Genomic DNA, 21,088 nt, shown 5'->3' on the forward strand with positions numbered 1-21,088 from the left:
GGAGGAGGAGGAGGAGGAGGAGGAGGAGGAGGAGGAGATAAAGTGGCCTAGAAATGACTTCGACATTCCTTCAACTTCCCAAAGCAGCGAACACAGGGCTGACAACTTAGGTGACTTAGGGGGAAGTACAGAAGAATTAAGGGCAAGGGAGTGAGAAAAGACAAACCTTATGGCACAACATACCTTTTCCCTCTTTCTGTATAATGCACCATTCACCCAACACCTGGAAATATAGGGTGGAAAGAGTTACAGAGCTAGGAGCCCTCCTTAAAAGGGAGCTCAGACAAGTGAACGGGGTCAGCAATAATGGTCGAGAATGCTTTGAAAGCTTCATGCTAACCAAGAGAGGGATGCACAATCTCTTGATAATTGAGCATGTAATCCTGTTTGCAAAGTGGAGTCTTCTCCAATTGCAGGCATTTGAAAATGGTGCGTCTCCTAATAGAGTATAGCTCCAGCAGACACATTCCATAAATGCATATCTGTACACCATCAGAACTCTACAAAGACAGCGGAATCTGCCAAATCAGCAGCATGTTTTCATTCCTGTTGTGAACAGCCGGCTTGAAGTCCTTGTTAAAGTTCTGGTAGCCCCTGCCTCCGGAGGCAACGGCAACCGAACTGACTTTCTCTTTTCTGACAACCTCTCGGGCTGAAGACCTGCTTCGAACCCACACATCCGGGTCATCGACTATCTCGTAGATGGAACCGTCCTCAACGCTGTGCTCCAGCGAGTTCTCGTTGGTGTGAGCCGCAACACTGTGTGCTGACAGTAACTGACCGGGTAGGTGAGAGGTGGAGTGCAGGCTGTAACACAGTGAGATTCCTTGCTTCTTATCCGTGTGGTCATGCTGATCCTGAAGGGATTCCTGGGATGAGGAATCCTCTTTGCTATTCAGTTCCTGATGCTCAGGCATGTCCTCAGTCGACTCACTCTTCAATAAGTCCAAGTCCAGAGAGCCAATGGTAGGGATCAGAAACTCCACAGGACCACAATGTGCATTCAGTGAGATCATTCCCTTTCCTGTACAGAAGACAGAAACAGAACTGAGCAGTGACTGGAAACACTACTAAATACAATGCAGAATCTCAACAATCCAATGTCTCCCTGAGTCACCATCTTTACTCGAACCACTCAAGCGAAGGGTGCTTTTTGAAGGAGGGATGTCAGTTTTGGTCTTGATGCAAAGAGAGGGACATCTATTTTAAAAACCATTTCAACATCAAGCAAGGGTTTGATGTTTGATTATATCCCAGTCTCCTGGGGTGGGGAAGAGTGGATAAACGAGAGAGGTGCGATGAGGAGGAGGAGGAGATAAAGTCGCCTGGGAATGACTTCAACATTCCTTCAACTTCCCAAAGCAGCAGACACAGGGCTGACACCTTAGTGACTTATCTTACTGTAGCCTGCTAAACATTTATCAAGTCAAATATATATGGATTAATTACCAAATAAAGCCTCCTTCACCAGCACTTTCAGACAGGCACAGAAATGATTAGAGGAGAGTTAACCTCCTTCCACATTGCTCAACAAGTCAGCCCCTAACTTAAAACAGTGCCCTCAGCTTTACATACAAGACATTTCCAAGTTTTTCTAACTTGTCTAAATCTCAGCACCAGCTTGTTGCTAATCAACAGTAAATGACGTGCAATGTTGAATTTACATCTACGTATTACTTTGCACATCTTCATTCATGATGGCACTATCTCACAGGATATTCGTTCCTATCTATATGCAGTTTGATTAATCATGTCAACTAATCTGTTTCTTTTAGAATTCCAAACTCCACCAACTTTTTGTCTTGCGACAAAACTACAAATGTGACAGAGAGCAACATACAGAGCAAGGATGAGTGATACAAAAAATTTTTACCTGTTACTTTTGGAATTCCTTCCAGTTTTGGTACTGGTAAAGTGATCAAAATTCCTAGATTGGTCCCAACCCACAGCATCCCTTGGCAAACAAGCAAACACGTCACCAAAATGTTCTTTTGGCCTGAATAAGGGAGGAGGAAGTCGTAAAATATCATTGTCAAACCGTCCAGACTATCTCAAAGCCAAAAAAAAAAGACTAGCCGCAATCATTTGTTTCATTTTCAAAAAGACCAGAGAACATCTAGACATTTTCTTTACCCTGTGTCGAATTACAACGAGTGTTCAAGCTTAGTAATAGAGTAACAACCAAATGGTGGTTTAATTAGAACATCAGTTTGGCTTTACACAACCAGCTGAAATGGAGTATCTCTGGCCTGTGAAATAAATCCCCTTTCCTTGATAGGTCTTTCTTATCACCACTGCAATTCCATTCAGCAGCCAGTAACCAGATAGTAAAATCCAAAAGAGAGAGGACGGTAAGTGCACAGCAAATTTCAAGATATACAGAATATTCCAGAATTTTGGTTTTGCTTAAATTTAGGGAGTTGGTCAGCTCAGTTGGCAGGATGGCTGGTTTGCGATGCGGAGTGATGCCAACAGGATGGGTTCAATTCCTACACCAGCAGAGGCTACCACAAAGGGCTCTCTTTCTCAACCTCTCCCCTCACCCGAGGCATGGCGACCTTCAGGTTAACCACCACTGGCACCTCTCTCTCCCTAATGAGAGCGCAACTCTCTGGTCTGGTAAGACTATGTCGACTTTAGTAATCCAGAAATCAGGATTTCGTTCCCTTTCGACAATCCCTAAGAATTTGTATTTCCCTGAAAAAAGTGATGACATTTAACCTTTGCAGTAGTACAGGTGTCTGCTTATCTAGGTATTCATGGCAGCTGCAGCTTACAGGTGAATTATTTATCCATGCTTGTGTTTTGTTTTGTAGTAAGGTTGAGACAGTTGTTTAGCCTCCCAACACTATGCTGCTCAAGTCCACAGTGTTTAATGCAAGAACTGTTTACTTACAGCTAAAGTTTTGTTTCAAAAACAAAAAAAAACCAACCTGCCTAGAGATGACGACATACCTCCAGGCAGGTAGAACTTTAGCCCAAACCTTCTGGCCCAGAGGTAGGGATGCTACCACTGCACCACAAGAGTGCCCATGCACAAAAGCAGAAGTTGTTGGAATCCAAAATGAAATCACAAATTGCAGGAGAAACTCAGCAGGTCTGGCAGCATCTGTGGAGCGAGAAACAGAGTTAACGTTCAGAGTCCAAAGATGACTTCTGATTGGTTTGAACAGGCAGTTTTCCAACAATGCTTCAGTCAATGGCTGTGATAACATGATTGGAACAAACTGAAATGGGCTATGTACATTTTGTTGGGTCAATGCTGTTGCTAGCATTTGCTTTCTACTCACCTATTTGCTGATTTACTGGTGAAATGGATGCAATATATAGATCAAATGCTGTATAATGGGCAAATCACATACTGGAATCATGGCTATGATGCCTTGGTAAAGAACGTGCAAGGGTTTGAAAAAGATCTGCCCTTTGTGGTAACAAGGCAGACTTGATCGAGAGAGCTGTACAGCAAGTATTACCATCATTTTCTGTTACTTCAGGTTTCTGACATCCTGAGTATTTTGCTATCCAACATAGTGTTGAGTTGAAGCAATTTGGTAAATGAACTTGTGCAAATACATGCTTGGCCCTGGTTGACTAAGTTTACACAAGACAGCCAGGAAGAGCTGAACCTTTCTGAAACAGGAGTTTGCTTCCTAAAAATCGTTTATAAGCTAGATGCATACAACACTCATCAGAAAAATTGCTGTGAAATGTTATTGTTTTGGAATTTTCCTCACATTCCACTTCAGGGATTCACCAGTGTCAGGGACATTTCCCATCGTCCTCATCCACAACTCCCCCATAATCTTGTCAATGGGGTTTGGCAAACATTGAGAGAATTACTCAAAGTCTTTTGACTGAATGTTAATCTGATATGCTAAAGCAGGAGTAGTTTAAAGCAATTCTTACACAAAGATAAAATTTTATGACAATGGGACAGGAAAGAGAGCACTGGGGACATTAAAATTAAATGTTGCTTAATGTCAAAAGCTCAGGTGACCAGACTGTAAATTCTTCCAGTTTCATGTTGCAATTACAGTGACAGAAACTGGATAAGTTCACTCCTACTCACAATGCAGCCCATCTCCCCTCAACTCCAGCATTACTGCAAGAGTGTGACAGCATGAAATCTCACTCTTCCTTGTCCATTTGCTCGATGGTCATTGGCACAAAGAATAAGGATTACAGAATGGAGCCATCCCAGCGATGTCATCCTCTGGCCCAAGTCAGTGCCCAAAACTCAGCAATTCCTAAAGTGGGAGCTGAGAGCCCAAGTGGAATTTTGAACTGAAATTTTGGGGCCATGAACCCTGGAGGCAGCCATGAACACGTGGAGCTCTGTGTTCTAACAGCTGTGCTTCAGCTCAAACAAGTCTCACTGGGAGGTCATGATAACCTTCAAACCTCAGCATGGAGGTCACATTGGGATAAATTTTGGGAAGATGGTGATGGCCCCAGAAAATATTGATGAAGCAGAAGGACCCCTTTAAACTCATTTTTCTGACTCCCCCCTTTCGATAGCGCTGCCATCTTTGGGATGCAACATTAAACTGAATCCCCATCAATGCCTGCACATGGGCCTAAAAAGATTTGATACCATGGTTTTGAAAAGCAGCTTGGAAGTTCCCTCTGGCACCTAGGCCAGTCCAGGGTGAAGACAGAAATCAGGGGCCTTGGTGTCAAGCTCCTGGTCTCTGATCCCCAGCCCCAAAATAGTGGCCCCAACCAGAACATGACAGGCCCCCTAGAGCTCCGAGTCAATGTCATCGGGCTCTGTTGCAAACCCTTGTCCAGGCACTGTGGGTCAGAGGTTAGCACTGCTGCTTCACAGAGTCACGGACCCGGGTTCGAGTCCACCTTGGACAACTGTCTGTGTGGTGTTTGCACATTCTCCTCGTGTCTGTGTGGGTTTCCTTTGGGTGCTCCGGTTTCCTCCCACAGTCCAAAGATGTGCAGGGTGGGTGGACTGGTCATGCTAAATTGCCCCATAGTGTTCAGGGATGTTTAGGTTAGGTGGGTTAGACATGGGAAATTAGGGGAATGGTCTGGGTGGGATGCTCTTCGGAGGGACAGCGTGGACTAGTTGGGCTGAAGGGCCTGTTTCCACACAGTAGGGATTCTATGATTAGGTTAGATAGATTGGCCATGCTAAATTGCCCATTGTGTCCAGGCTGGGTGGGTTTGACATGGGAAATGCAGTTTTACAGGGATGGGGGTGGGGGGGGTGGGATCTGGATGGGATGCTCTGAGGGTCGGTGCAGAGTCGACGGGCCGAATGCCCTCTTTCCACACGGCAGGGATTATATGCACTGCCTCAGTCAACCTCACTAAACAAATGAGCTGTCAGGTCATTATTACATAGTTGCTTGTTAGATCCCATGTTGAAAATTGGCTGCATGCCTTTGTCAGTACAAATGATGTTATACTTCAAGCTATTTAGGCGACTTAACAGGTAGTAATGCTTAAGATATCAGAGGACTGTGGTAGGTGCTACATATTTTACTCTTTCAATATAAAGATGTTCATTACTTCTTATTTCAAGGGATCCTATTCTTACTTATTCCTTTTTTTTTGGAAAAAATAAAGGAGACAACAGATAAACAAAACTACAGGCCGGTTAGCTTAATATCTTGCATCGGGAAGACATTAGTCTATAATAAAGGGTGTGATAATAATTTAAACATGGTTTCATGAAGGGAAAATCATGCCTGATAAGTTTACTACAATTCTTTGGGAAGATACAAGCAGGATTGATAAAAGGGAACCAGGTGATGTAATATATTTGAATTTCCAAAAGGCATTTGACAAGGTTCCGCACAAGATTACTTTATAGGAGTCCATAGGTGTTGGACACAGTATATTAGCATGGAGCATTTTCAAGATGGAACTGTAACTAGTCGAGTGTCACAAGGATCAGTGCAGCAGCCAAAATTATTTACAAGATATATATCGATGAGCTGGTTGAGAGATGTAAATGTACTGAGTTTGTTAATGACTGAAAATTAGGTGGGGAATCAAGTGGTGAATCTGAAACAGAGTCTGCAGAGGGATACAGACATGTTAAGTGAGTGGCTGGAAAATAAATGTGGGAAAATGTAGTTGTGCACTTTGGCAGGAAGAACAGAACAGCTAGATATTATTTATATGCAGAAAGATTGCAGAAATCTGCAGTACAGAGGCTTTGGGAATCCTCATGCACGAAATCACAAAATACTAGCATTCCAAGTTCAGTGGGTAATAGGAAAGGCAAATGGAATGTTGGCTGTTATTTCAAAGGGAATGGAGTATAAAAGAGGGGAGGCTTTGCCAAAACATAACAAAAAGGTACCCATTAGATCATACCTGGAACACTGAGGAGATTTTTATCCCCTTTCTAAGGAAGGATATATTAGCATTGAAGGCAGTCCAGTGAAGGTTCATGAGGTTGATCCCAGGTTCGGAGAGACTGTCTTAGGGAGAGGTTAAATAGGTTGAGCCTGCACTCATTGGTGTTTAGAACAATGAGTGATGACTTTATTGTAATATACAAGATTCTCCTAGTAGGAGAGTCTCGGGCCAGATGGCATAATCTCAGAGTAAGCAGTCAACCATTTATGATAGAGATGACAAAAAACTTCTTGTATAAAAGCATAATGAATCTATGACATTCTTTACTACAAAGGGTGTCGAGGCTGGGTCGTTAAGTATATTCAAGGCTTAGACAGATAGATTCTTAATGAACAAGGGAATTGAGGGTTATGAGGAAAAGGCAGGAAAGTGGAGTCAATGATCAAGTGATCAGCTGTGATCTCATTGAATGGCGGAAGTCAATGGGCCAAATGGCCTATTTCTGCTCCGACATCAATGGCCTTTTCCAAGATTTGCACTTCATCACACCTTGGTGCAGTTGTTACTGCTCCTACAAGTAATGCTCAAACAGGAGGCTTGTTTTGCTGCCTTTCATGCTAAAACAAATTGGTCAAGGTATTCTATGCAGTGAGAAGTATCTTACCTGGACTGAAGAACGTGTTGCGTGGAACTACGTTGATTTCCTGCAGATGTTCTAGAGTCTCAGTGTGGAATAATCGAATGGAGGAGCCGGCTGAGAATGCCATCCACACCCCACCACCAGCTTTTATCATCCGAGTCACGCTCACCTCGTCATCAGGGTGGACCTCAAAACACTGCCGGGTACAGGGAGGGAGAAATCAGTTTATTTGCTACAGAAACTCCACCACCTTATTTTCAAAGCAGTGCCAAGCTAAATCATTTTAATTGTTTGGAAAACTGAAAATTAGAAAGGACTCCCTTCTGCTTCGAAATAAGAGCACTTCTTCTGAATTGTTGCATGCAACATCAGACATAATTTTTAGACAGCAAACAGAACATCTGATCGCAGACAGATAAGTTACTCTGGTGCCTAAGTTGTCCAGTGCAATTCACCCACAATGACAAACTGCATCGATGAATTAATCACTCTCTAATTTTACCTTGCTCTTCTGGATGGGTAAGATGGTCATCTACCAAAAGTATGCAGCTAAGACGCCTCAGTAAGAGGCTCAGGTTACTATTTTAACCTTGGAATGTGAGCGGGGGGAGGACACTGATCAGTCTGGTAAGCAGAAGCGCTGGGCACAGAAGAGGCTCAAGATGGTATATACTGAAACTTCATTTCACAGCTTTGCTTGTGCAGCTAAGAATAGCAGACTTGTCCCATTGAGGGAATACTCAGGACTCCCACTTGGGTCCCTGGTGGCTGTTTTATATATCTCAGAATATCGCTGCATTGTTCCAAAATGTGTGCAACAGGTTTTATTTACAACAGCTTTAAAATACCTCTGCAATCTCAAAATGTTTGCATCTTGCTCACAGCTCAGGTTGCCAGCAGCAATCCTTTATTCTGTATGGGCATCACTGGCACTGGATGCCCATCCTACTCAGCCTTGAACTGATTGGCCGCATTAACATTGGTCTGGAGTCACAAGTAGAATGGGTAAGGATGGCAGATTTCCTTCCCTCAGGGTCATTAGTCAACTAGATGGGTTCTTTTGACAATCAATGGTGGCTACACAGTCACCATTAGACTAACTTTTAATTTCTAAATTTATTTTTATTTAATTCAAATTTCACCATTTGCCATGCTGAGATTCAAGCCCATGTGCCCAGAATAATAGCCTGCAGGTCTGGATTACCATGTCAATGTTTCTGTGATGACTGCTTATTTGATCCGAGTCCACACCCAGACTTAACGAACTGAGCACAGATCAGTTAACAGACTCTTATAATCAAACACAAATTAAATGAGCGCCAAATAACTGCCCCTTGAAACCTAATACTTTTCTGCCCATTGATCATAGAATCCCTACATTGCGGAAACAGGCAATTCCTCCCATCAAATCCACACTGACCCTCTGGAGCATCCAACCCAAACCCACCCTATCCCTATAACCCTGCATTTGCTATGGCTAATACACCTAGCTTGCGCATCCCTGAACACCATGGGTAATTTAGCATGGCGAATCCACCCAAACTTCACATCTTTGGACTGTGGGAGGAAACCAAAAGCACCCAGAGGAAACCCACGCAGACAACTGTAGAATGTGAAACTCCACACAGACAGTTGCCCGAGGGTAGAATCGAATCTCAGTCTCTGGTACTGTCAGGCAGAAATGCTAAGCACTGAACCCAAGCTGTTACTTCCTGCCTCTTGCAAGCATGTTAGTGAAAGGGGGCCATGCAGCTGAGGCCCAGCAATTACATTTGTCTGGGCCTCATGCTGGCATGGACAAAACAGTTTGCTGCCTGAGCCACTTGCACCCCAATGTAATTGGTGCCACAGTAAAGAACTCCTAGTTTAGAACCAACGCAATTAACTGACAGAAAAAAAGGTATTTGTATTCTACCCTTGCCTGAAAGAGGCCCCCCAGCCCCCAGCCCGTGCACCTGAGTGACATCTTTCCTTTTGCAAATCCACTGATGCTTTCAATCTTGAAGCAATTAGCTCAAAAGTTAGGTAGGTTCGTGCTGTGGGTCTTTGCCCACTATGGATTAGATTTAACCAACCTGGTTTTGTTCTGTGTAGTATCCTCGAAAATAATAGACAGAAAGAAAGAAAGAAAGACTTCTACTCTATCAGTTTGCATTGGACTGAAATCCAAATGGCAAAAGGCTAGTGTACAAACAGACACCATGCAGTCCCACCGACAGATAAACATTTCAAAAGAATTCTACTGAGTCGTACAATTATTCAGAGCTGCGCGGCCTAACTCAATAAATGCAAGCTGTTCTGAGGACAATCATGCAAACACTGATGCTGCCCCCTTTATGCATTTTCCAGTCTGAACCAATTATAAAACTGACCTGAAACACTCGAGACTAAAACCTACAGTCTCCCAGTTTGTGACAGAAGAAAATGAAAAAAAAAACTTTCCCAATTGATGAAAAGGCCACTCACTCCAGAAGCTTCATTAATATGTGCTGTAAATGATGGAGCTAACATCACCCTGCAATGGCAAACTATGAACTGATTAACATACTGAAGTATAACCCCGTGATTTAAATCAGGTCTCTCTCCCTTACTCTAATTCAAATCAGAAACACACAGTAGTCTCATTTTTGTTAAATAAGCAGACTGTTCATTGACAACAACATAAACAGGTAATGTGCCCATTTACTTCAGAACGAACATGTGCATTACTGTAATTAGGAGCAATGCCTCACAGATGCAGCTCTTATAATTTAAAAAGAAAATCAATGAGAATAATTGTGAATGTCAAACAAACGCCATAGAACACAGCACACTCGAGATTCCCTAAAGTATTATTGAGCTGTTCACTTAAGGAAGGTTCCAGGATAAATGTCACTGATGTACTTTGCTATTTCTTCTAAATCAAGATACCCAAAAGAATGCTATAAATCAGCAGCAGGAAGCAGAGGTCGCAAAGCCTTCCAACTGTTATTTCTCCTTCTGATTGCTAACCAGCGGACAATGTTTTGCATGATGAGATTTAGCTCGGTCGTGACGCCCTTCACACAGATTCAGGAGTACCTAGGCTGACACTTCAAGAACGGACTCTTTAGAGATGCATGTGGGAATAAAAGAGTGCACGAGGAACAATACTCAGTAAGGGTCCACATCTTCAGTGAACGGGAGGAGAAAGAGAAACAGAACAGTGCCAGGAATGTTTGAAATTTACAGCTCAGAGGCTGTCAAATTCAGCTTAAATCTACCGAGATCTAGATCGAGCTTTCTTTTAAAAAAAAAGGGGAGGTTGAAAAAGCCCAGTCAGCCTTGCAAGCTAAACTAATTTTTTTCCAGTTTGTTGCTGACAGATGCTTTAGCAAATAGAGTACATTCAGTCCCTGTCAAGAATATTTCAACAGAGTAGCTGAGATCAAGATTTCTCTTTCTCTCCTATTCCTCTAGTTTCACAGCACATCCAAAAATAATCTCACACAAAGAAAATCAGCCTCTCAGATTTCAGCAGTTCTCCGCATATTGTCAGAATATCTCATCAATAGCCCAAGGAGGAAGCAAGAACAAACAGAAATCAAGTTAGTTTGTGATTCAACAATTCAGTCTATAAATCAGATGGTTTTATATGTGTGTAATAATTGTGGAAGGAATGAATAAAGACATTCTCCCGATGTATCATTATAAAAAAAGAGTTATGTGCACTCGTTAAAACATTGGGTTATACCTCACTCAATGGTAGCATTCAGTTCTGAGCCAGGCGATTACGTGGAATTCAAGAATATGAAGCACACAAGACAGGTCATTTAGCCTAAATAAAAACCAAAAGAATTGCAGATGCTGGAAATCAGAGACAAAAAAACAGAAATTGCTGGAAAAGCTCAGCAGGTCTGGTAGCATCTGTGGAGAGAAATCAGAGTTAATATTGTGGGTGACCCGAAAAGTTAACTGATTTCTCTCCACAGCTGGTGCCAAGTCATTTAGCCTAGCCACTCTGTGCCAGTTTTTACACCTTACTCAATCCATTTCCTAGCCTTCCTTATTTAGTTATTAGTTTAACTTTCCATTCCCTTTTCCCTAGAATGCTCCTCAAGCCTTCTCTCAAGTGTATCTAAACTATTCGCCTCAATTACTCCATATGTTAGGAAGTTTCACATTCTCTCATCACTGGGTAGATAAGTTTCTTCTGAAATTCCCACTTGGTTTCTTGGTGAACATTGACAGTCTCTGGTTTTCCCCTTCCACACAAGTGGAAAGATAATCTTTGTACAAAATCTCAATTCTGTCACACTCTGCAAGTGGCTAAGCTTTTAAAATCAGCCCAGTGTGTTTACTAAGCCAATACTCAATTGTGTTAAGTCAGCCCCTCCCAATTGCAGGGGACCAGCCTATTCATCCTTTCCTACCTGGTTTAACCTCACAGATAACTTCAGTCATCTTTTGCACCTTTTCCACTGCCTCTATCACCACTTTCTAATATATCAACTGTACTCCCAAGTGTCCTCTAAGCAAAGTTCAATAAATGTTTAGCATAACTTTTCTTCTTTTAAATTCAATCCCTCTGGAAATAAACTCAAGTGCTTGGTTTGCCATTTTATGGCCTTATTGACTCACAGTTACAACATTTATCATCTGTATATTTGCACTCCTGCACCCATTTGCTCCTTCATCCCCATCTAGATTCATAATTGCTAAAGTTCGATTTGTGACTCTGTTTTCCTTGTTTCCATCTGGAGACAAGGTTTCATTATCATTGCTGCCATCAATGTTAAACTTACATTTGCAGAATTCTTTGAGCACATTCTCTCTCCCTTTTGAAAAGGTTGCAGATCAGGATCCTACTCCAGAGACTTATGCACAAAATCTAGACTGACTTGTTAGGACAGTACTGGAGGATTGCTCCACTGTTGAAAATGTTGCTGCTGTAGCAAATTAACCCCATCTATTCTCTCAGGTACACAACAAGATATGAAGTAACTGTTGGAAGAAGTTCAGTGATGTGCCTCTTGTTGTTTGAACCGTAAACTAAAACAGAAATTTTTTTTTAATTTCATTGCTATTTGTGGGCGTCCGCAATGTGGCTGCTATAGTCATAGAATCATACAGCAGGGAAACAGACCCTTTGGTCCAAACAATCTATGCTAAACATAATCCCACTTACCTACTCCTAGCCCTATCCCACCAACCCCCTTCCTATTCACGTACTTATCTAAGTACTTTCTAAATGTTGTAACTGTGCCCACAACCACCACTTCCTCGGGAAGTTCATTCCACGCTCACACCTATGTGTAAAAAAAAAACTGCCACTCGTGTCTTTAAATCTCTCTCCCCTCACTTTAAAAATATGCCCCTAGTCATAATACCCCATCCTAGGGAAAAGACACCCACCATTAACCCTATCTATAGATGTCATGATTTTATAAACTTCTATCTGGTCACCTCTCAGCCTTCTACACTCCACTGAAAAAAGTCCCAGCCTATACAGTCTTTCTTTATAATTCAGACCTTCTAACCCAGCAACATGCTGATAAATCTCTTCTGAACCCTCTCTAGCCAACAATTGCACAAAAATCCCCATCATGCACAACAGCATCATAGGAAACGAACAGAGAACTTGGTACTTCTGTATGGAAGTCACGTTCGCAGAGACTTGGTGGTTGCAGGATGGTGAATGGTTCCATATACCAGGGGACACAAATTAAAAATTAAAATCAAGACAGAAATAAAAGTCAGGCAGACTTTATTTTCACTGAAAGGTACAAGAATTGCACACGAAGAGCCAGTGAGGCATAAAAAAAAAAAAAAATCTGTTCGGGCCTGAAATAGGGGCATTTATAAAAACAGAAGGAACGGAGAAATAGGTTTTTAAAAACAAAATGGCCAAAGCTTAATGTAATTTTCTGTTCTAGAAAATTTTGTTGTTGATGAACTCACGGACTCTGAAGAATTGTGTTGTATGTCCAAGTCTGCCGAGAAAGGCAACAGTGCCCCTTTAAGGTTAAATGGATTAGAGCACATTTTGTGCCAAAAGTAACTGCAATAATACTCTGGTGTTAGAGCAGAAAGCAACATCTGCTAGTTAATTCTATTGCTGCTAGTGGGAGCATCTAAATCCATTTTTGCTTCATGTGACTTTCATAAAATATTCTCACAGAAATTAATCAAAGATCATTTTCTGCGGAGTATGCACACTCCTGCCCACTTTGTAATGCAAATGGCTCAAGCTTCTCACAGCTAATATGAATTTTTAATGTTTTATGCAAAGCCTTAAGAGATCCTATCATTTAAAAATAAATTTTAAAATTGTCCTCCATCATCAAAGAGATGGGTTTATGGCTCCAGCTGTGCAAAGATTTCACTGATTGTCAGGAAAAGTAGTCAGTGGATAGGAGCTATGCCTACAAATAAAAGGCTTCTGATATGGCACTCACAAACAAAATCTTACAGGTAGCACATGCACCATGTGTCAAAAGTGAGACAGATTGCAAGCATCAGATACTGTAGTACCAGATCAATCAAATTAGAAGCAACTTCCTCACTTTTCAGACTGCCCCGAAACTTCTGCTCGGTGCTCCCCTCAAATTTCTCCTCATGATCCAAGTGCCAAATGCATCAGCCCACACACCTTTCGATGCCCCGACCGTACCATGTTATCAACAATCTTCAACCCTCAGATTCTCAAGGCTGTCAAACTCCTTACGTCCCTCTCCCTTCTTACCATTATCTACAGCCTAGTTTTCTACAACCTCGTTGCACTGAAACTGCTCTGGTCTAGAAACTGATTGTATTGGTTGGCCAGAGATAGAGATATATCAGGCCAATTCTCAACACCATCATCATTCTTGTATAGTACTTTGGGAGTGGAAGTATGGAGGATACAGTATTTGGTTAACTCAAACAATTCTCATTAAGGCGTTGTAAAATTATTTCACTGTTTTATGCTTCAGGAAAATAAAAGAGTCATTTCATTTTCCCTTTATTTTGGTATTTCTTGTGAAATATTTGGACAAGTGCAGATGAAAAGCTTCAAAATGCTTCCTTTTACAGACAAATATTTATGCTGTGTTTTCTAGCTTATACACTTGTGAGATAAGGCTTTCAAATGTCAATTCTATAATCCAGAGAATTCACAAATCCAGAAATGACTTGGTCCCAAGCACAAAGTAAAAACAGAACTGCTCCGAAGAAGATCATACTGGATTTGGAACTTTTGCTCAGTTTCTCTCTCCACAGGTGCTGTCAGATCTGCTGAGTTTCTCCAGCTTTTTCTTTCTCCAGCATTACTTTAAATTCATCCAATTTTCTCTCCCAACCTTCTCAACATTACTAGCATTTCCTCAAGGAGTTGAGTCAACAGGGCACCTACTTACAAACTTACAGCTAATGTAGGAGTAGCTTGATGAAAACTGTGGAAACCAACATACAGATCACTGTCAACCTGCAGCAGCTGGATAGAATAAAAAATGCACAATCTGTAATAAAATGTTGTTATTAATGCAGATCATCAAATTATCAGATTGTTGTACAGGCCCATTTGTTTTACTAAGGGATGTCAGGAGAAGTCTGGTCTTCTAATCTATACTGGCCTACATACCACTCCAAACCCATAGCAATGTAGACTTTTAACTGCCCTCTGAAATGGCCTGGCAAGCTGCTCAGTTGTTACATTAACCAGAGATGGTTAATAAATATTAGCCTTCCCCAGCATGTCCTCATCCCAAGAATGGCTAACTAAAAATCTACCCTATGTAGTTTTCATTAAACCATTTTCATTTCACCTGCGGACATAACAGATCGTGCAAATTACAGTCATCACCTCCTGACCCATGCCTTTACAGGAAATCCCATCCTGATAAACAACTGTGCACCTCACCACTGCAAGGTCAGTCAACAAAGGACAAACACTTAAAGTGAAAAACACAAAAGACGTAGCCATAGTAATTCTGCAAAGAATTTAGATTTTTCTTTCTCATTGTAATATGGACATCAATATGGCACAGAGCATACATGATTTGTATTTTCCCCAGGTTTATAGAGTCACACAGCATTGAAACAGACCCTTCATTCCATCCACTCCATGCCAACCACAATCCCAAACTAAGCTGATCCCACCTGCCTGCTCCTAGCCCATAATCCCTCCAAACTTCTCCTATTGGTGTACTCATCTAATTGGCTTTTAAACATTGTAAGTGTGCCCAAACCACCACTTCGTCAGGAAGTTCCTTCCACATGCAAACCACCCTCTGTGTAAAACATCTGCCCCCATGTCTTTTTTTTTTAAAATCTCTCTACTCTCACCTTAAAAATATGCCCCCTAGTCTTGAAATCCCCCATCCTTGGGGGATACACTTACCATTAAACCTATCTATACCTTTCATGACCTTACAAACCTCTATAAAGGTCACCTCTGAACCTCCTATCCTCCAGTGAAAAAAGTCTCAGCCTATCCAGCTTTTCTTTGTAATGCAAACCTTCCATTGCCGACAACATCCTGATAAATCTCTACTGAGCCCTTTCTAACTATCTTTATTTGGAGTGTTTTTTTTAATGCATTCATTTATGGATGTGGACACTATCACCTCAGGTTGCATTTACTGCCCATTCCTAATATCCCTTGAGGGGGTTCCTGTGAACCTCCATCATGAACTGCTGTAGTCCATGTTGTGTAGGTACACCTATAGTACTGATGCATTAAGGAGCTCTAGGTTCGTGGTACCCAGTTTGGACACTGCTATCTGGGAGAGAGAGACAGAAACACAGTTTCTCAATGTATTAATATATTCTTGTTCAGGAATTTTCACATTGAAGCAACCAGAAATGGGAGGGGGAGAAAGAGTTGACCAATTCTCTTTGTAAGTTCACCTCAAAGCATTAGATTCAAGCTCGATTTGCAACAGCAGAAAGGAGGGAATCTAGATCTCATTAACTTGATAAAAAGAACCAAAAAAGAACTGTGGATGCTGTAAATCAGAAACAAAAACAGATATTGCTGGAAAAGCTCAGAAGGTCTGGTAGCATCTGCGAAGAGAAGTCACAGTTAACGTTTTGAGTCCGAAACGTTAACTCGGACTTCTTTTCACACTGCTCAGCTTTTCCAGCAACTTCCATTGTTTGATTTTGAACTTGATAAAAAAGGCTGGTCATGCAAATCAGAATGCTCAAGGAAGGAGGACCAGCTTTCAGTAATACCAGTGTACATACCCGCATAGTGAAGCAAGCAACATTGATCAACGTGACCTTGTTCCGACAGCTAGCCCACACCATCTCATCCACTGCCAGCAGAGATTCGACTGTAGCAGAACCAACCTTTACCAAGTGGGGAGTATCCCATTCCCATTTCCCATCTGGAAAATGGAAGGAGAAAAAGATTGGACGAGTTGGAGCAAAATGAGATTCCCTGCTCACCATCACACACAAACACCATTGGGTATCACTTCAGCAGTAAAACACGAAGGTATCCAACAGGTGAAATTGAGCTGGAAAATCTACAACTGCCAAAGACACCCACTTATCTCCCAACACAGTCCCTGATAGAGACTCATCAGATGGAGTAAAGGAGGGAGGGTGTTCACCTTTATTGCAGGATCGTTCTATGCCAGTAGCTGGTGGAATTGCACATAGTGCTGACTCCATCGATTTTAGTGAAGTCCATAAGTTCTAGCCCGTAGGTGAGTATTTAAAACAAAAACAGATATTTTGAGCGAGACATGCCCAAGTGACTGGGGAGACCAGATTGAAAACCTACAGTATAGTTCTTGCTCGGTTTGATGAATCAGTTTTAAAAAACCGACCCCTAGACAATGCCCAAGGGCCTGATGAGAGCTCCAGCAGTAACCAGGAGAACATTATTGTGCCAACTTACAGCTGGAGGTCAGGAGTCGGGCAGAGGAAGTAATGCCACATACCCAACATTTCACCACACACTCACCATTTGTCCTGGTGTATGCTGCGACGGTCCCATCCTGCAGGCCAGCAAACAAAACGTTCATCAAATGCTTGAGGCACACAACAGGCACCTCTCCGGGGCTTTTAAATATAAACAAACACTGGGTTGCCATGTCAACACTCGCATATCCCACAACACTGAAAGGAAAGATAAATTAGTTGTCAGGCTTTTGCTTGGGTTGAAATCAAAATTAGATACAAAATTAAACACACACACACACACACACAGAGGAATCAAGGGTATTTCTGTGCTAACACTGGGGGACAATTGTTGGCATCTTATAAGTCACATTCTCCCCCATGCTCCAGATCCTGGAACTGTTATTACTCTCTCACACATCACCATATCCCTTTGCCCTACCCATCCACCAAACGAAACGTTTATACAGGATCATACCTCTGGCATCAGAGGATAGTGAGTTGGTGGAACAATCTCCCACAGAAAGCCATGAAGGCAGTGTCACTGAATATACTTAAAGGCAGAGGTAGTTAGATTCCTGACTGAAAAATTAGTCAAAAGGAGATGCGGCGAGCAGGAGAGTGGGGCTGATACCATAATCAGAGCAGCCATGTCCTTATTGAATGTCAGGGAGGGCTTGACAGACTGAATGGCCTATTCTTGCTCTTGGTTCCTATACTTTTAACTGCTGCTAGTGAAATTGTTCTTCAGTAAAGGAGTCAAGAGTCTTGACAAGATGAGTAGGAGAGATGAAGGAAGGAAAAACTTTGAAACAATACTGAAAACAAACAAACATTCTGCCTGACTGGAATTAAATTCAACTTTGAATTTTTCCCACTTTACATGGGGGATATTCATTACAGATTAAGAGATTCGTTCATAAATTAGGGGCTGTTTGACTGATGACTATATTCAGAGTTTGTAACATTAAATTGTACATTATTTTGTTTGAGGTCTCCATGTAAAAAGTACCCCCAGGCTCAGAGACAACTGAAAGGTCCATTTTGTTGACAGTTTTGTTGAAAATAAAACATGTCCACCTACAGCATCTAATGTACACTTTGACCAAAATTACCACCTGAGGTTCATTTGAAATGTATACCTGCCCTTGGGTAAGTCTGCAGCACCACACACAGGTAGGAGTCAGGTGCAAGTACACAGAACTGTGCACATTAAAAGGAAAGTTCAGGGTAAAAAACACACCAGAGGCCTAAACAGTCCCAAAGAGGGTTTGCCAGAAAATAAGACAGAATTTTAAGGTCTTCTTTTAATTGTTTCAGAGATATGGGTTTCCTAGCTATAGGCCAGCACTTGTTGCCCATTCTGAATTGACCTACAGAAAGAGATAGAGACCTGCACATTCCTGAACTGCTGCAGTCCGTGGGGTGTAGGTAGGGAGGGAGTGTGCGGAATCTGAACCAAAAGGACGAAATGCACAAAACTTTCTTCGCATTTAGAGGATTAACTTTCTCAGTTTAGCTTCATGAAGGTGCTTCACTTCAAATATTTACTTGCATTTTATCATGCTCCTGCGTATTTTCAGTAAATTTCTGCTTTGTTTTGATTGCCCAGTCTTCACATTGCATGCTTTAGCTACAGCTGAATGTAGTCTGGCAACACTCAACATTTGCTTGGGCAATGGGCCAGAGGAGGCGGGAGGGGGCGCTGGGGGGGGAGGGCAGTGCTTGCAATTGTTTGCTCCGGTTCATCAGTTCAAAGAGATCATCGTATGGTACCTTTATAGGGTGCACAGGAGGTTCATTAGTTCAGAACAGTTTTTTGCTTCTTTAATGTTGGTGTCATTATATTACTGTTTTCATCAGTGGACCTGATATTGACTAGCCAATCAGTCCTGAATAAAATCACAATAGTTACAGCTCAGGAGGCAGCCATTTGACCGATCCAGGTCTGTACTTGCTCCCTGCAGGACCAATGAAGCTATTTCCACTTATCCTGCCTTAATAGCACTGCAACTTATTTGCTAATTACCTGAAGCAAAATGCTTTATTGAAAGCTGCAACTGCAAGCCTTGCAATGCAGTGTTAGTGCCTCTACCTCTGATGTAGGGGGCCCGAGTTCTGGTAGAACTCCCACCTGCCCAGAGGTGTGTCCTACATTTCCCAACAGGTTGGATGAAAAAGACTAGTCTCTAACATTTTGGGGCTCTTATGGTGCAGTGGTATTGTCCCTACCTCTGAGCAAGGAGGCTTTGACTCAAATCCCACCTGCTCCAGAGGTGTGTAATGACATCTCTGAACAGGTTGATTGGAAAATATTTGGAAGCTGCAATCTGCTTCTGCCAGACTCTCAGGATGTGTCTTTCCAATTTCTAGCCACTCGTTACTTAAAGATTTTCATTACGTTGCCATTGGCAAAAGAGACAATCATCTTCAATTAGTTCTCGATCTTTCCAGCTACGGTAACCGTTTTTCCCAGATCTACACTGTTCAGACCTCATGATTTTGAGCACCTTGATCAAGTCTCCGCTCAATTCCTTGTCCAGAAGGAAAACAGTCTCAGCTTCTCCAATCTATCGACATCATGATGTTCTTCACCCTGGAACCATTCTTGTCAATCTGTTCTGCACCTTCTCCAATATCTTTATATCCTTCATAAAGTGTGGTGCCCACACATGGATGCAGTACTCTGGTTGATAGTAAACCAATGTTTTATACATATGTATCATAACCTTCTTGTTTTTGAAAGAAAGGCTTGCATTTATATAACATTTTCATGACCAGTGGATGCTTCAAAGCACTTTACAGCCAGAGAGGATGTTTAAAGTATTGTTGGTGTTATAATGTAGCAAGTGGGACAGCCAATTTGCACACAGCAGCTATCCAAAAAAACAGTATTGTATTATCAGCCAGAGAATGTGTGATGTTGATCAAGGGATCAATATTAGTCAGGACACCAGGGAAAAAGCCCCTGCCCTTTTTTCAAAGTGGTTTCATTGCGTAAGTTGCATCTACCCAAGCTATCAGATGAAACATTAATTTAATGGCTTATATAAAAGATGGCACATGTGACAGTGTAGCATACCCTCAGTACTGCACTAAGTGTCACTGTAGAACTAAGAATAGGCGGAACACAATTTCTCTGCAGCCATATATATATCTGCTTCTGTTTCCTATGATGAAGATTACTTATGAACAATTAGCAGTCAGTTGCTTCGCTAATCTAACCTCAATTAAGTGCACTGTGCTTCACAGTGGTTTATCATACAGAGCATGATCCAATCACTGGTCAAGAATAAAAATTAGCGAATTTCCATTGGGAAATGGACCTTAGGGGCTCCCCAAAGACATTAATATGGAGCCAAGAATATATAACATCTGCTCATTTCTCTCCAATTTTTCCGTTGGAGAATGAGCATTTATGAGCATCAAGTAAAACAGAAGAAAGAAATAATTTGCATGTATATGGCACCTCAATGTCCAAAACAGGTTTATGGTCAATGAATAGTTTTGAGATGGCATTGTGGCTCAGTGGTTAGCACTGCTGCCTCTCGGTGCCAGAGACCCAGGTTTGATTCCAGCCTCGGGCGACTGTCAGTGTGGAGTTTGCACATTCTCCTGCATCTGCATGGGTTTCCTTCAGGTGCTCTGGTTCTTTACCCCTCCGGCTCCCACAGTCCAAAGATGTGCAGAGGTGTACAGGCTTGCTGGTTTGGCCAGGGTTACAGAGATAGGGGAGGAGGTTGGGTCTGGGTGGGATGGTCTTCAGAGGGTCAGTGTGGACTCGATGGGCTGAATGATCTGCTTCCACATTGTAGGGTTTCTATGTTGTAACATAGCAAAATTAGCAGCTAATTTGCATACAGCAAAGCCCCTCAAACTGGTCGAGAAATAAATATTGCTCAGGACACTGGAAGAGCTTCTTGTTCTTCTCTGAAATGGTGCCAGCAATCTTTTAAGTGCACAGTAAGAGGACAGACATAGTCACAGATTAATGTTTGTGATGAAAGGTTTGTCATTTACATTAAGAGTTAGATTTTAAGCTTGTAACTAGTTTTGTATATTCATGTGTGAGGTGATTAATAGCTAACTAGGTTAATCATTTTGCAAAGATAGTAGTAACTGCAGATGCTGGAGAATCTGAGATAACAAGGTGTAGAGCTGGATGAACACAGCAGGCCAAGCAGCATCAGAGGAGCAGGAAAGCTGACGTTTCTGGTCGAGACCTTTCTTCAGAAATGGGGAAGGGGATTCTGAAATAAATAGGGAGAGAGGGGG

The 21,088-nt window shown here is 42.0% G+C and overlaps 1 protein-coding gene across 8 annotated transcripts in view; it reads right to left on the bottom strand.

The window, feature by feature from the left end:
* Nucleotides 1-6: 6 nt before the first annotated feature.
* Nucleotides 7-21,088, bottom strand: part of LOC109918601 (rho guanine nucleotide exchange factor 10-like protein) — a 184,708-nt gene continuing 163,626 nt past the window's right edge. For all 8 annotated transcript variants that reach the window (XM_048615132.1, XM_048615131.1, XM_048615133.1 and 5 more), the window contains 5 exons: nt 16,878-17,032; nt 16,151-16,293; nt 6,989-7,160; nt 1,874-1,996; nt 7-1,024 (listed from right to left, as the gene is read on the bottom strand). In XM_048615132.1, coding sequence (XP_048471089.1) covers nt 501-1,024; nt 1,874-1,996; nt 6,989-7,160; nt 16,151-16,293; nt 16,878-17,032 — 1,117 coding nt within the window. In that variant the 3' untranslated portion in view covers nt 7-500. The remainder of the gene's footprint in view (nt 1,025-1,873; nt 1,997-6,988; nt 7,161-16,150; nt 16,294-16,877; nt 17,033-21,088) is intronic.

This window comes from Rhincodon typus, chromosome 31 (genome assembly GCF_021869965.1).
Source record: "Rhincodon typus isolate 14 chromosome 31, sRhiTyp1.1, whole genome shotgun sequence".
In the NCBI taxonomy this organism is placed as follows: Eukaryota; Metazoa; Chordata; class Chondrichthyes; order Orectolobiformes; family Rhincodontidae; genus Rhincodon; species Rhincodon typus.